The sequence below is a fragment of the Ambystoma mexicanum genome, chromosome 14 (assembly GCF_040938575.1).
Source record: "Ambystoma mexicanum isolate Mex_15411 chromosome 14, UKY_AmexF1_1, whole genome shotgun sequence".
Taxonomy (NCBI): domain Eukaryota; kingdom Metazoa; phylum Chordata; class Amphibia; order Caudata; family Ambystomatidae; genus Ambystoma; species Ambystoma mexicanum.
The window spans coordinates 374,865,939-374,879,973 of record NC_090940.1 but is presented as its reverse complement, the minus strand read 5'-3'; the positions used below and the strand labels follow the sequence as shown (position 1 = coordinate 374,879,973).

General features: G+C 47.4%; 1 protein-coding gene across 2 annotated transcripts in view; it reads right to left on the bottom strand.

The window, feature by feature from the left end:
- TOGARAM1 (TOG array regulator of axonemal microtubules 1) overlaps positions 1-14,035 on the bottom strand; it is a 1,414,449-nt gene that overhangs the window by 548,902 nt on the left and 851,512 nt on the right. For both annotated transcript variants that reach the window (XM_069637491.1, XM_069637490.1), the window contains one exon: positions 9,371-9,529. In XM_069637491.1, the coding sequence (XP_069493592.1) occupies positions 9,371-9,529 (159 nt within the window). The remainder of the gene's footprint in view (positions 1-9,370; positions 9,530-14,035) is intronic.

The following is a 14,035-nucleotide window of genomic DNA, read 5'->3' as shown; positions in this document are numbered from 1 at the left end:
GCGAGGCCCTCATCCCAAATGTCGTCCAGTAGAGGCACCGCGAGGACCGTCTTCCTCTTGGCCTCGCGCCGTTGATAAAGGAATCCTTCCTTTTTCTTCTCCTCAGGGCAGAGTTGGAAAAGCTCGGATGCCCTGGCGATCATGGAGTGGAACGATCCAATCTCGTCGGGCGGAGAAGCCCTGGTGGGAGGTGACGACGGGAGATCCTCGTCGTATACCTCGTCGTCCGTACCCGTCGCTGCCGTGTCAGTCCCCGTATCATCCCCTCGGGTGGACGGGGAGGAGGGCTGGACGGGTCGCGACGGCTGAAAAGGAGGTGGAGGGTGAATCCTTCTTTTCTTGGGAGGGGGAACACCCGAAGGTCCCGGTTCAGGATCCCCCGACGGGAGAGGCTCCTCCGTCGGCAACGGTAGTCTCGTCCTTATCTCGGAGCATAAGGACTGTATAGCCAACAAAATGGCCGCCGAGTTGTCTTGCGGCGCTGGCAGAGGGGAATCCGACGGGCGATCAGGGGCCCCGTCGGCACCCTCGACGTTGTCGTCGTCACCTGCGTCGGGATCCATCCCGACGGGCCGGTCTTCATCCACGCCAAGGCCGTGGCTTAAGACCTCGATCAGCTCTTCCTCTGAAGCCGAATCTACGACGACGCCCTGCCCCCCCTTTTTCTTCCCCGCCGGGGATTTCACGGGGGTCCTATCGATGGGCACAAAAGAGGACTCCCTCCGAGGTGGCAGGGAGACTCTGAGCCCCGAGGTCGCCACCACTGGTGTAGCCTCCACAGGCTGAGCCAGGGCCGCCGCGACAGTATCGATAGAGGGCTTGGCCGGATGGATTAAGGCCTTCACCACCTTAGGTGCGCTCACCGCCTTATCCTTGAGGGGGGGGACACTGCCTCGCTCCCCCTCCGATGGGGCCTTCGAGCTCGACCGGGGCCTCTCCAGGAGCTTCGCCGGGTGCTCGCCCTTCCTCTTACCCGACCCAGAGCGTTGGCTCGTGGCTGAAGGTGCCGGGGAGGGTGCGCCCTGCCTGGCGCCCGTAGAGCCCGACCGTTCGGCGCTCCCGGTGCCAGCGGACTCGCGGTGCTTGGCCTTGTGTTGGACCCCCGTCGCCGGGGCGTCCTCAAAGGTCTTAGAAGACCGCTCGGATTTCTTCCTCTTCTTCTCGCCTGACGGGCTCTTCCCTTCCAGCCAGTTGGCGAGGCGTTGGTGGCGGTCCTTCATGGTCCGCTCCGACATATTGCCGCAAAACGCACAGTCCTTCTCCACGTGCGTCTTGTCCTCATGTAAGCAGTAGAGACAAAAGGAGTGTTCGTCCTCCTTAAAGACGTTCTGCAGCTGGCATCCAGGGCAGACCCTGAACAGCTTTCCGGGCGTCGAGCTTCCCTTCTCCTGGGCCATGTCCGGGCCCGAGAAGCTTCTGGAGTCCTCCAAACGTAGCTCGACGAAATCTTCACCCTTGAGGGGCGCAGACGAATCCGACACGGGTCCCCGTTGATCGGATGGAGAGTCGGTGGAGCTTGAGGCTCTTTTGACCGGAAAAAACGAAGTTTTGAGAAAAAAACGTGAAAAAATAGCACTAACGCTCGAGAGCAATAGCACGAGGATCCCAACACATGAACGTGCGGTAAAAATCTGAAGATGGCTGCCAGAGGCGGTGCTTAGGTAGAGGGCAGTCATTGGCTGTGGTCAGTATGACGCAGAGACCAGTGATTGGTTATTACTACGAAAGACAGATCAGAAACCAAACGGATACTGGTTTTTTCTTTACCGAGGATTCCCAGCCTGACGACGGGGAATATTCATGAGCATGTGAATCCATGCCAGACCCCATGCTGGAGAAAGAGTGATTCCCCCTGGTTCTATTGGAATTTGCACATAACCACACCAGAAGGGAGTCATTCTTCTGGAGAGAACATTGTGTAAAGACTGTTTTGAAACCTGCAAATCAGAGGAAGGGAGTCATTCCCCCTGGTGTTTATGTTTGAAGGAACATTTTGCTTAAGTAACAATCCAGAAACAGGAGAAAGGGGCAACTCTCAGACCGAACTGTGTGTTAGTTTATTCTTTAGTTTTATAGTGTGAGGGATAGAAGTAGGTTTTGACACAGGACAGTGGTTTATTCTTTGACATCTTAACAGACCCTTTTAGTATTAGTTTTGAGGTAGGGAAACCCCTCTTAGAAGTTAGGGATAGCGAGGAACTCTCTTCTATTTTCTAAAATAAAAGTCTATAACCAAAATCATGCCACCTTTGTATCAGTCTCCACCTTCAACACCCTTACAGTATCAATGTATTTTGTACGTCCTGCTCTCTGCCACTTTGTATTTGAAGGCTTTCTTTGTTCTCCGTAACCATAAGGTAGGCTCAAAATGGCCATTCTGCACATGTGCGATTTTTGTGAGCCTTTGTGGCAGCCCCATATTGATTTGTACTTGCTTAGATGAGTGGAAGTTCCTGTGCTCTACCTCCCATTCTGTAGGGGTGGTCTGAGCTAAGTGGCAATTATGGGGGCCAACCAGAATGGTTTCTCCCCCCATTGCCCTCAGTCACTAGACCCCTTGTGTGATTGGTGGACTGTGACAGATCTGAGAATGTCGTCCCTTCTCCCATAGGTGGGGCGGGGGGTCTTTCCCATGGGACCAGGGTGGTGCGTGCACAGAACACTTGTCCCCCTGGGGGTAGTGCACGACCATCACCAGAGAATGTGGTATCACCTCACTTTAATACAATCAACCCCTTATCCAACTCTAAATCTTCCTTCCCCTCTCTGGATAGAGCCAATGTATTTTGTTGTAAAGTCAGTCAACCTAACCTACACGAAAAACACTGAAAACCCAGAAAGTACAAAGTATCACGCATATAGGTTTAAGGTTTGTACTGTTACGAAGAAGATGGCCAGGAGTCCAAAGATCACTTGCAAGAAACAGAGTGAGCAGTCAAACTTTCTAATGCCAGTGATTGGCCCAAAGCATACATGAATCCCAAGCAGGAGTTTGAAGGCTGTTCAAGCTCAAGTGCAGCTAGACACGAGAGAGCGAGACGTCCTACGAAGAGGAATAGCAGGAGCCATGCACAGGAGCAGCTGACGCAAGCCGCAAGGGAAGCCCGAACTGGAGGAAAGAGAACCAGAGTGTGGTCCATTAAAAGAGGACCACTCGGGTTGCTGCCAAGTAAATCCTCTCTGCCTAGCAGGGCCCGGAGAAGCGCAGAAGAGACAGAAAGCACAGCTGGGGAAAGGCATCAGACTGCAGAGCCACTGCAGATCCCGCTGGACACCAGAACGCTACCGAAGCCTCCAGACGGGACATAGCTGCCCGGGACCCGCTGGTACCTCCGAAAAGAAGCAACAGGCAAATGGGTTGCCTGGGAGCTGTTAAAGATCCAAAGGAGCAACAGGGTGAGCACAGGAACTGGAAAGAGAGGGGGGTCTGGGACCCTGAAGCAAATGAGGGACAGTTGTTTACTTGGCAGGAGAGTGAACAAAGAGGATACAATGCAACAGTGCGCGTCTGGGACCTGCACCCATATGAGAAATCAAAGTGTAAAGCGAAGAGGGTCGAGGATCCTGAGAGAGGAAAAGAGACAGTCCAGGAGAGTACACTTGCTTGGCAGGAGAATAAACCAAGCGGTGTGAAATATTGCAAGTCTGGGACTCGTACCCATATGAGAGGTTGAGAATAAGAAGGTCAAGAACCCTGGAACTGACAAAAGGAATCCTACGTTTGGTAGCGAACTGTGCCAAGTTGATAGGATAAAGTAGTATGAACCCAAGACACATTCCCTCCTGGATTGTTTAGTGACATTCTATAACAAGGGGAGAGGGCTAAGAAGCTGAACGGAACACAGGTCGAACATTGGGATTGTACGCTTGGTAGCGGAGCATAACAAGCTGGTAGGTTAAAGAACTGAAGTCAAGAACCAGTTCCTCATGAATTATTCAGTGACTTAAGATAATAAGTAGTCTAGGGGAAAGGAGAACAACCCTAGCATTGGAATCTTGTATTTTTTAACATTATTTTGTAATCTTTTTATTACCAGCGGTAAAATGATGGGAACTTTTCTGTTGGTTGAAAACACAAAGAAGACTGAGAAGAAATCGTACTTGCACAGTTGTCTTAGATTATTACTGTACGGGACATGCCAGGGACCGACTTTTTAGTTTTGGACATCCTGGCCATTTCACTAGTTTCCTTTAAGGTAGGGAAACCCTTCTTAGCTTTAGGTATAGTGTGGTATTTTTCCAAACCTCTTTAAATAACACAATTCTATATCTAAAAACATGCTACCATTGTGTCCGAAACTTACTTCTGCACCCTCACAGCTGGCTTTGGCCACATCCTCAGTCTAGTGGTGCTTAAGTTAAAACTCAGTCCCTGCTCTCTCTCGTCGCCGGATCTTAGAAGAAGCAGGTTTACTTACCTGCTGGAGTATTCGCTGCCATTTTCCACTGTTGCTGCATTTCAAGGTCCTCATCTGGCAACACTGACCGGATGCAGTGACTTAGGCACATTTTGTTAGGGGCAGCCTGCTGCTAGAAGTCCAAGCTGGGATTCCTGCATTCTCCTGCTGACTCCATTCCAGTGCTGGGTCAGGGTTCTCCTTGCTGGGACCATCTCCAGGCCCTTTTACCTCTGCTTACCTCAGTTTATTGCCAGGGTCTCCCACATTGGTGCTGGTAACTGCTGTAGTATTACAAGTTAGAAAACTGCAATTAACAGGCCAGCAGCCCAACTAGCAGCTCAGCGACCTGCAAATATTTCAGCCTCATCCCTGATCCAGGCCAAACAATGCAGTTAATACTAGCTGGTGGAGTGGGCTTCTCCACCCCATTCACAACTTGATAGGATGTCTGGTTTATCACTACACAGAACCACAAAAGTTAACATGTGAACAGTAATGCAAAGATCACTTGCATATGTGAATCTTTAAACTAACCAATGGTCCTCGCAGGCAGAACTTGCTTTGTGACGCTCACATAAGCTTGTCTGCGGATGGCCCAAGTTCCTCCTCCAGATAGTGCTGCGCTTTCAGACTTGTTCTTAACTTGGTGATGTTTTGAGGCAGTATTCTGGGTTATGTAGGGTTGGACTGGTGTGCCTGGTGACTCAACCATGCAACTCCTCTGGAACCTATATCAAAGAGAGGGTGGTGCACACTCAAGCCCTATCCATACACATGAGACTTCATCACAAGATCTACCTGGATACCCCTTAATCTGTGATGTACTATACTAATTTAAATATGTAATGTGTACGTAAAGTGTCAATTACCACAGTAATTATGATGTATTCTCTCTTCCAGTTGCTTTATTTTTCTTGCAAACATATTTTCTTTTAAACAGACTACATTAATTTTTGGCATGCACCTAGACCTTGTGAGGAACTGGTGCATACAATAAACAACTTGCAAATCAGATCAACTCCATACGAGTTAATTTTCAACATTCCAAATGTATCTACAATGCAGGCTTGGAAACATCATGCAGAAAAGACAAATGCTTGTAGAAATTCAACATAAATGTGCATACACAGCCGTCAATCGGTCAAACACTTACCTATCATTTGGACATGCCTACAACATGCAGAAATTGACACATGGAAACGGAACGCACATATTTTGAAATATGCACAACATGCATTTAAAAAAAGACTCACCAATCGTTCTGGTCACAAGCCCAAACCACACACCAATAGATGCACACATGCACCCAAAACTGCATGGGCGCGCCACATGGATATATATGTAACACTCCAGCACAACAAATATGCCCACAATTTGTAAACACATGGAAAAAAGTACAAAAACTAATTTTAAACAAAAAAGGACTTTCGGACAACACCTTTGTAAGAACAAAGACATGCCCCAACATCAATGCTTTGAGTACCTTAACTTTTTAAACAAACAGCAACATCTTTTTTTTACTTGCAAAGAATTATATAAACAGAAACAAACCTCACATGCCCAGCATAGCACAATAAGTGTTAATAGGATTGACCCTTTTTTATTAATTGAAATTCTAATTAGTTTTTACAGAGACATGCCTCCACCAAACGACAGGACGAAAGGCCAGTGCCTCTGCCTAACAGACAGCTATGACGTAAATTCCTCCAAAACCACCACATCCTACAACAAGGACTCCACCTACTCTGACTTGCTCGAGATCAGCACACCTCTACGTTTGGAGTCAGACCACAACCAACCTTAACAATGAATGTTCACCTGGATGCAAGCATCACTGTATCCCATTGTGAAATTTGGAGAAACAAGACGAGAAACACACAGCCACCTGTCCTCTGCAGACGAAATGTGCAGAAACAACACAGTCCCACATCTATACATCAGTCACATGAGTGTCCCTAAACACCCAAGGTCCTAGTCTTCCACACCACACACGCGGTAACCAGTCTCTTTTACTCACTTATGTGGTACAGTCACCTGGTGTGGTGTCATACACAAAGTACCCAAGCAAAACAAAAACCTTTGGAAAAAACGATGTATACCTATTCTCAGGCACATCTCAACCTATACTCTACATAACACCCCTTTTAAATCACAACTAATGAAATATCACACTACCAATACCCGTATCAACGAATGACTGATAAAAACAGATGCACATCTACTAAACCAAAACACAAACATCTCAACCGACTTCTGCTAAAATCGTTCAGATTAAATATCTCCAAAATGTCTTTTTTTGACCATTTAAAGCTACGGTCTGCTACCGTTGTCTCTCCAGGTGTTTTGGATTGAACCTCCCACCAACATTAACCTACATAGTCGATGGTGAGGGATCATGGAAGCAATAGTCCAAAATACTTGGGGAGCTAAAGGTTGCAGATCCCTCCTTTAAAATGTACTGGTGTAAGCAACAAACATTTAGAAAATTAGATCTGGCAATTTTGTAAACAGAATATATATTCACATACGCAAAGAACAACCCATATCGCACACTGTCTACATTAAAAAGCTCTTTTGTGGTACGAAATCTATGGAAACACCATATCAACCATCCCCTTAACAGGGATGGACTGAACAACAAAGACCAAACCTACCGAACATAGCAAACAACCAAACATTTTCACTTACAATTCATCTATGAACAAGAAGCTCAGCTTAGCAATGAAGAGTCTATTTGAAATCCTTTCATGTTTTGAAGACCAGCCACTAAATATCTGATCATAGGAACCTACATCATACATGCAGATGTACAGATCTAAAAAATGATTATACATTGTGATGAATCCTTAGATGTTGTCTCTTCTCCCCTAGGGGTCGCCCCTTCCCGTGAGGCTGCTACCCCGACAGTCCCACTGGGGTTGGTACTCATCGGGAGGATCTCATCGGGAGAGATTCCCCCTCTGGGATACAGGGAGTACATCAGGAAAAGACGCAGTTTTAAATACCCCCCCCCCCTTTCCTGCCCACTTCTGCCCACTAACTCATCTTCCTCTACAGTTATGTCCTCTTCTATGTGTTTCTTTAAGACCAGTAAAAACACCAGTACTGAGACGAAGAAGATACCACCTAACCCAGTAGAGTACTCATATGGAGACTGGGATGAAGGAGCACTGTGGAGGAATGAGGAACATACCGTGGAAACCAAGGTACGCGTTCCATTCAATACAACCACGCTGAGGATAGAAAAATAGAAGTAATACTGCAAAAGGATTCAGATCCGCGAGAACCAGCACGGTTCAGTAAGGAAGATAGGAGATTGAGATGCAGAGAATGGAGCGGCAAAGTCCAGAGCTGGTCCCGGCTGGGTGGACCACTCAACAAACCCGTAGTGAGAAGCTCTGGGTGTTCCTGAGGCCTGGAGAGCACAAGCGGGGAGAACTGTGCTGTCCGATGGAAGATTGACATTGCGAAAACGCTGCAGAACGAAAGCAGACCGCAAGTGTCAGGGAAGCCCCCCAACTGGTCACAGGCACCAATGCTGGGAAGGCGCAGGGACCCCAAGAAGGTGTTGGAAAGCACAGAAAGGAGAAGGAAGCCGAGAACACAGGGTCTGGGACCCTCACCGAGGAAAAGAGAATGACATACCTTGGGCCAAATAATATTTGGCAGGAGAGTGAAGTCCATCAAGAAGAAGGGCCGAGCAAGGAAGGCGAGTCTGGGACTTGCATCCATAAAAGAAAGAGCAATTATAGTTGTTTTTCATAGTCACAGTATCTGGCAAGGTAGTGAACTAGGTTGGCTGTGATTAAGAAAAGCCTGAGCAAGGCCAGGGTAACAGACATTCCCCCATCAGTGCATTGTCTGAAAAGCCTGAGCAAGGCCAAGGGAATGGAGACATTTCCCCATCATTGTGTTGTCTGAAAAGCCTGAGAGAAAACCAGGGGAAGGGAGTCATGGCATTGCAAGAAGCCTGGAGAGAGCCAGGAAAGCAACGAGAAGAGAGGTATTCTCTTAGCAGTGCAAGGAGCAGAGAGAGAACCAGGGAAAGGGAGTCATTTCCCGCCCTGGTGTGTTTGTGCACATTGTGACGAGCCAAGAGAAGGAAGCCATTCTCTTGATAGCAGAACTTTGCTTTGGAACCTTTGTTTCTTTCTGAACCAGGGAACCTTTGCTACTTTGGAACTTTTTCTTTAACCTTTGGAAAAGGATTGCGCCCTTGGCAGAGGGATCAATTCCCTCAGGAACCAGTTCCCCTGATAAATGGAACTGTGCCTGTCCAAAAAAAGGAGTTATTCTTCTGGACCAAGAAGACAACAAACCCCTTTTAGTTCAGTTGTAAGGGTTGGAAAGAGGTTTTGACTCAGGATGGTGGACTCTTTTAGACATACTGTCGGACTCCTTAGTTTTAGTTGAGGCAGGGAAACCCCTCTTAGAACTAGGGCTAAATAGATTCTTATTCTTTACTTTTCTAACGCAATAAAAGTCTTTGCTCATCTCCATGCCTCCATTGTGCCAGACTCTTACTTCTACACCGTTACAACATGTACACCTTTGTGAAATAAAACGGGTGTGGGAATGCCCTTTTATGAGGAAACCCCCTGTCCCCGACATAAAATAAACATTCGCTAGCAAAGTTGGGAAACAACACTATTACAATAACCACAATCAAATTCTTGGCAATCACTATAGCAGATAGACCTGAACATGTATTACAATTGACAGTGAACACAACTTAAAGAGCCAATGAAGATTACATAACATGTAAGACTAATTACATGGATAAAATCAAAACTAAGGTGTGCTGCTTGAACACAACAGATACATGTAATTAAGTGGCTTGAATAATTACAGAAGTTTTGAAGGTGCTTTTTTGCAACAGAAACACCCCTTGTTAATTAGACACAAGATACTATAGGGAGAGAAACAAACTAACTATGAGCTTAATCAAATTATAAAGAGGAAAATGGAACCTTGTTTCCGGTGAGCCATCTTGACTAAGCTTTGCTACAGCAGGTATAATTCGATCCGTTACATCCTTGACACCAGACAATATGCGTCCCGGTCCCATTCGAGCCACCACATCCGATAAGTGGTGGGCTGTGCATTTTCGTACTGCCTGGTGTAGATGACTAAATAAAACATGAAAAAGGGAAGATCTATGAGCTAATTGTTGAAACACAACAAGAAATGTGTAAATGTTTCTTTTTCATTTCACTCATTTGACACATTCAACATCATTGGTATACACAATCATTAATTTATGGAACACTAACCATTTCAGATCAACTTTATAACTTTGACACCACACATTTTTTCCTCAATAATATACCACGTTTTCAATATCTTTAGCTTCTTGCCATACTCCTGCTCACAAAACGGATTTTAACAAACATTTTTAGGCACTCCCATTTTTATCATTTATAGGCCTATTCCATTTACTGAGCGTCTCTCCCCTGGCTGAATGTTAGGTTGAATACAACTGGGAATAACCTCCACACATACACTTGTTTTATACAAGTTTCCTGCTTCAGTGGATCTTGTGAAAACTTTATAAACAGAGATATGCTAACAATCAAGACAACAGATATTTTTTTATTTATTTTGAAATTAGTATAGCGCACCCATCTAGTCGTCGTTCGACAATAAAAAACACAATAGTTACATGGTTACGCATATACATAGAGAGGTAACTTACATCCTCCATCTTAATTTACAATGTTCATTTAATTGTTAATAAAGTGCATATTGCTGATAGAGTTATTTTAGTAGTTCCTGTGTGAAGAGCCACGTTTTCAGATGTTTGCATGAGGTCCAGAAGGAGGCTTCTGACCTTATTGCGGCTGGTAATGTGTTCCAGTGTTTAGCAGCTACCATTGGGAAGCTACTGCCTCCAGCTTTCTGAAGCTTGAATCGGGGGTGGAGAGTAAGTGAGAGTATGCTGAGCGTGTAGGCCTATTGGATTGGTTAGTGGTGAATTTGTCTGCCAGGTATTTGGGGGCTGACTTATGTGTTGAAGAGGATTCGCTCCTGGACAGGTAGCCAGTGGGTGTTCCGTCTAGTCATGGAGATGCAAGTCTTTTTAGGGATGTTTAGCGCTGCTCTCTTAGGGCGTTATTTTGCATCACTTGCAGTTTTTTGATTTAATGGTTCTTGGTACCAGCATAGAGGGCATTACAATAGTCAAGTCTGGACAAGATGAGGGCTCTAGCTAGCGTGATGCAGCTGTCAGGTGACCGGAAGGGTCTGCAGGCATTGATGAGCTTAGACATGTAGGCTGCAGCTGACCGTGGCGTTGACTTGTCAGGTTAAAGTGAGGGCTGAGTCCAGGTAAAAAAACAAGTTTGTTTACTTCCTTGGACACCTTGATAGTGTTGCCGTCTATACTGAAGGAGTCACAGAGTTTGTTAAGACGGTTTTGTCCTCCTATGAGAAGAAGTTCTTTTTTTTCATCAATTAGGCATAATCCATGCTGGGCCATCCAGCCCTGAATGGTTTGATAGATTACGTTAAGTGATTCGGAGTCAGTGTCGTAAGAGCCTGAGATAGGTATGAGGATTGAGTGGCATGTGCATAATTAGTATAGGTGACACCCAAATCGTAAAAAAAAAAATTATCAAAAAAAAAAAAGACTGTAGAATAGTACATTTGTGAATATATTATAGAGTGTTGGTGAGACACAGGAGCCTTGTGGTATTGCAGAGATAGGTAAAAAAAACTCTCATGGTTCTGTCTGTAAGGAAGGACTGTATCCAATGAATGGCTTTCGGTGACAAGTGGGCCGCTCACACTAGATGATTACAAAGTATGTTATGATTGACCAGGTCAAACAATGCGGAATGGTCAAGCGGGAGGAGGAGAGCTAAGTTGCCGTTGTCTTTCAACTCATCCATTTGTATTTTTAGGTCAAGTAGCGCTGTTTCAGTCCCATGTCTTGGTCGGAAGCCAGATTGGCGTAGGTCAAGGAGATTGTTGGTTTCCATATAGTTCTGGATCTGCTCTGTGCAAAATTATGAGAAGGAAGGGCACTGTAAGTTATAGGTCGATAGTTTGTCGGTATGTTGGGGTCTAGAGTAGTTTTTTTTAGTAGTGGAAGGACCCATGCGTCTTTGAGATTGGTTGGGCCAGTGCTATTTTCAAAAGAAGCGTTAATGAAGATTGCCCATGTTTATAGCGCAGGGCAGTCATGATTCTATTAAAGACACAGAGGCGAGCATTATGTTTTTCTTCATTTATTACTGCTACTCACAGCACTTCAAACTCTAAAATTTTTAAACTCAACACATGTTTGTTTACTCCAAAGCTCTTACGGGGCTTAGAAAACCAAAAAGGTGGGGGGTGCTGTTGAGCAGTCCAGGATATGGCTGCCTAGCTTTTGTGCTCCGTGCGGCATTGAATTGCATCTGGCTCCAACAGCGGAAATCTTTGCCATTCTCCTGTATGTCCTGCCACTACCTGCACAGGAGTTCTCGAGGCATGTCTACCTCCAACCCTGAATGAAATCGGTGCTCTGAGGCCCTAAAACGGCCAAACAAATTTTCGCCAGCAATGTGGCCTAGTTGTCAGCCGGCGCGGCCAGTGCTGCGTGGCCCGTTGGGTCACCAACACCTTCATTGCCCTTCACCCATGCCCCGCTGCCGCTGACTGAGGTCGCCAACGGTTCGCCCTCTGTGAGGAGTGCCGTGGAGTTGGAGCCTTTGGTCCTGTTGGCCTGGGGCAGAGAGCCGGGAGGGCGGATGGTGCCTCGGGATGAGCGGATTGCCCGGTGTCGTGTGCCCGACCCTGGTGTGCTCTCGACGCCACTTGATCTGCGCCTCGAGCTGTCCCTGGGTGCGCTACGTGTGGCCCGGCTCGGGCCTCTGGCCCCTGGAACCCTACGGCCTACATCCACCTACTGCTGTCATTGCCCGCGGGAAGCTGAGGCAGCTGCCCGCCTGTGACTGTGGTGCAGCTACTGGAGCCTACGTTCCTTGTGGGACTTCAGGTGCACCAGAGGCGGCCCTCCCTGACTCCAGCTACACGTGAGCTCGCTGCTGGGATGGGTCGGGACCCGACGCGCAGCTGCCCCAGTGTCTTCCAGGTACGTGGGGGGCATTGGCCCGCGTTATATCGATCCCTGCCTCTGCGGTTCCCTACACTGCGTCCAGTGCCGGCACTTGGATTGCTACAGGGCCACCTGCCCCTCCATTAACAACAACGGCTTTGCTGCTGGGGTCTGTGTGCCAGGCCCCTCTGAGTCCTGTGTGCCCGGTTATCTCAGCGCAACATGGTCCTGCTATTCAACATGGCCTTGCCCATTGTGGCCCTGCACTCCTGTCCCGCTTACATATAAATGTCAAGTCGGCCGTCTTGTGGCCATGCGGCGGCCCCCTGCTGGCTGTGTGCAGGGGGTTATGTACGTGCACACAGCGCCCACACTGCAGCCACACGTATAATAGATGTCACTGTGAACAGCCTTGCTTACGCTCACGTGTGCCCGGATCACTGAGACTTCTCATACTGTGCCATCACACTGAGTCTCTGCCCTCTGAACTGCGGTCCGGTCCCAGTGGTGGCATAATCAACATCCCTGCACTGCTGCCCTGCTGCGCCTCCACCCTGGTCTCCCATCATCCAATGAGACAACCACTGTGTATTAGAGGACGCCAGCTTTAACTGCTTATACTCAACACGTTTGATATCACACATCTGGGCCCGATTGCGGAGTCACCTAAACAGGGATGTCGAATCGATCCTGGGGCACCAGCAAAGTGGGGTCAATGGATAAGTTTGCTAAGGTGGCACCTAGGTCGGAGCCAGATCACTCACTCATCCAACCCTGAAGACTCTGTTTCGCCTCCTGGCGTGCCTGCCCTTGATCTCACCGCAATGATGGAGTCCATGGCTAAAAACTTCGCTTCCTTCCATGAGAAGCTAGACGATATAATTGCTAACGTGGCATCACTAAAATTCTAAATCGATCACGCTAGCGCCAGGATCACTGAGGCGGAGTCTCAAATAGGAGCCAACAAAGATGCGTTGCACTCTCTCCAGGACACAGTCACCTCTCTTAAGCGTGACATGAAGTTGGTAAAGGCTAAATGCAATGATTTAGAGGCCAGATCACGCAGGAACAAAATACGTACCATAGGTGTTCCAGAAAATGCACTTAAGGGCCGCATGGAATTGGCTGTCGAAAAACCTGCTTAAGGAACTGCTTGTTAACCCGGATCTGTCCCCCTTCTTCAATGTTGAACGTGCACACTGCGCTCTAGCCCCACGACCTAAGCCCAGTGACTTCCCTAGACCTGTCATCGCCAAAATTCTGAACTATAGGGACAGGGATCTTATCCTTCGGCTTGCACACAAGAAGGGGGAACTGCGCCTTGGCTCCCAAACAATCCGGATTTTCCCCGACTTCTCTGTAGGAGCTCAGCAGGAGAGGCAGCAATTCCTTGGTGTGAAAAAGTTGAGAGAACGCAACATCTCCTTTGCAATTCTGTTTCCTGCGCGCCTCAAATTTACCTTTAGGGAAAAACTACTTCTTTATGGTCCATGATGAGACAGTGAAGTTCATGGAGATGCAGATACCACTCAATAATCCTGCCGATGACCTCATGGAAAATGACTGACCTACTGTGGGTCTACACCTGAGTTGC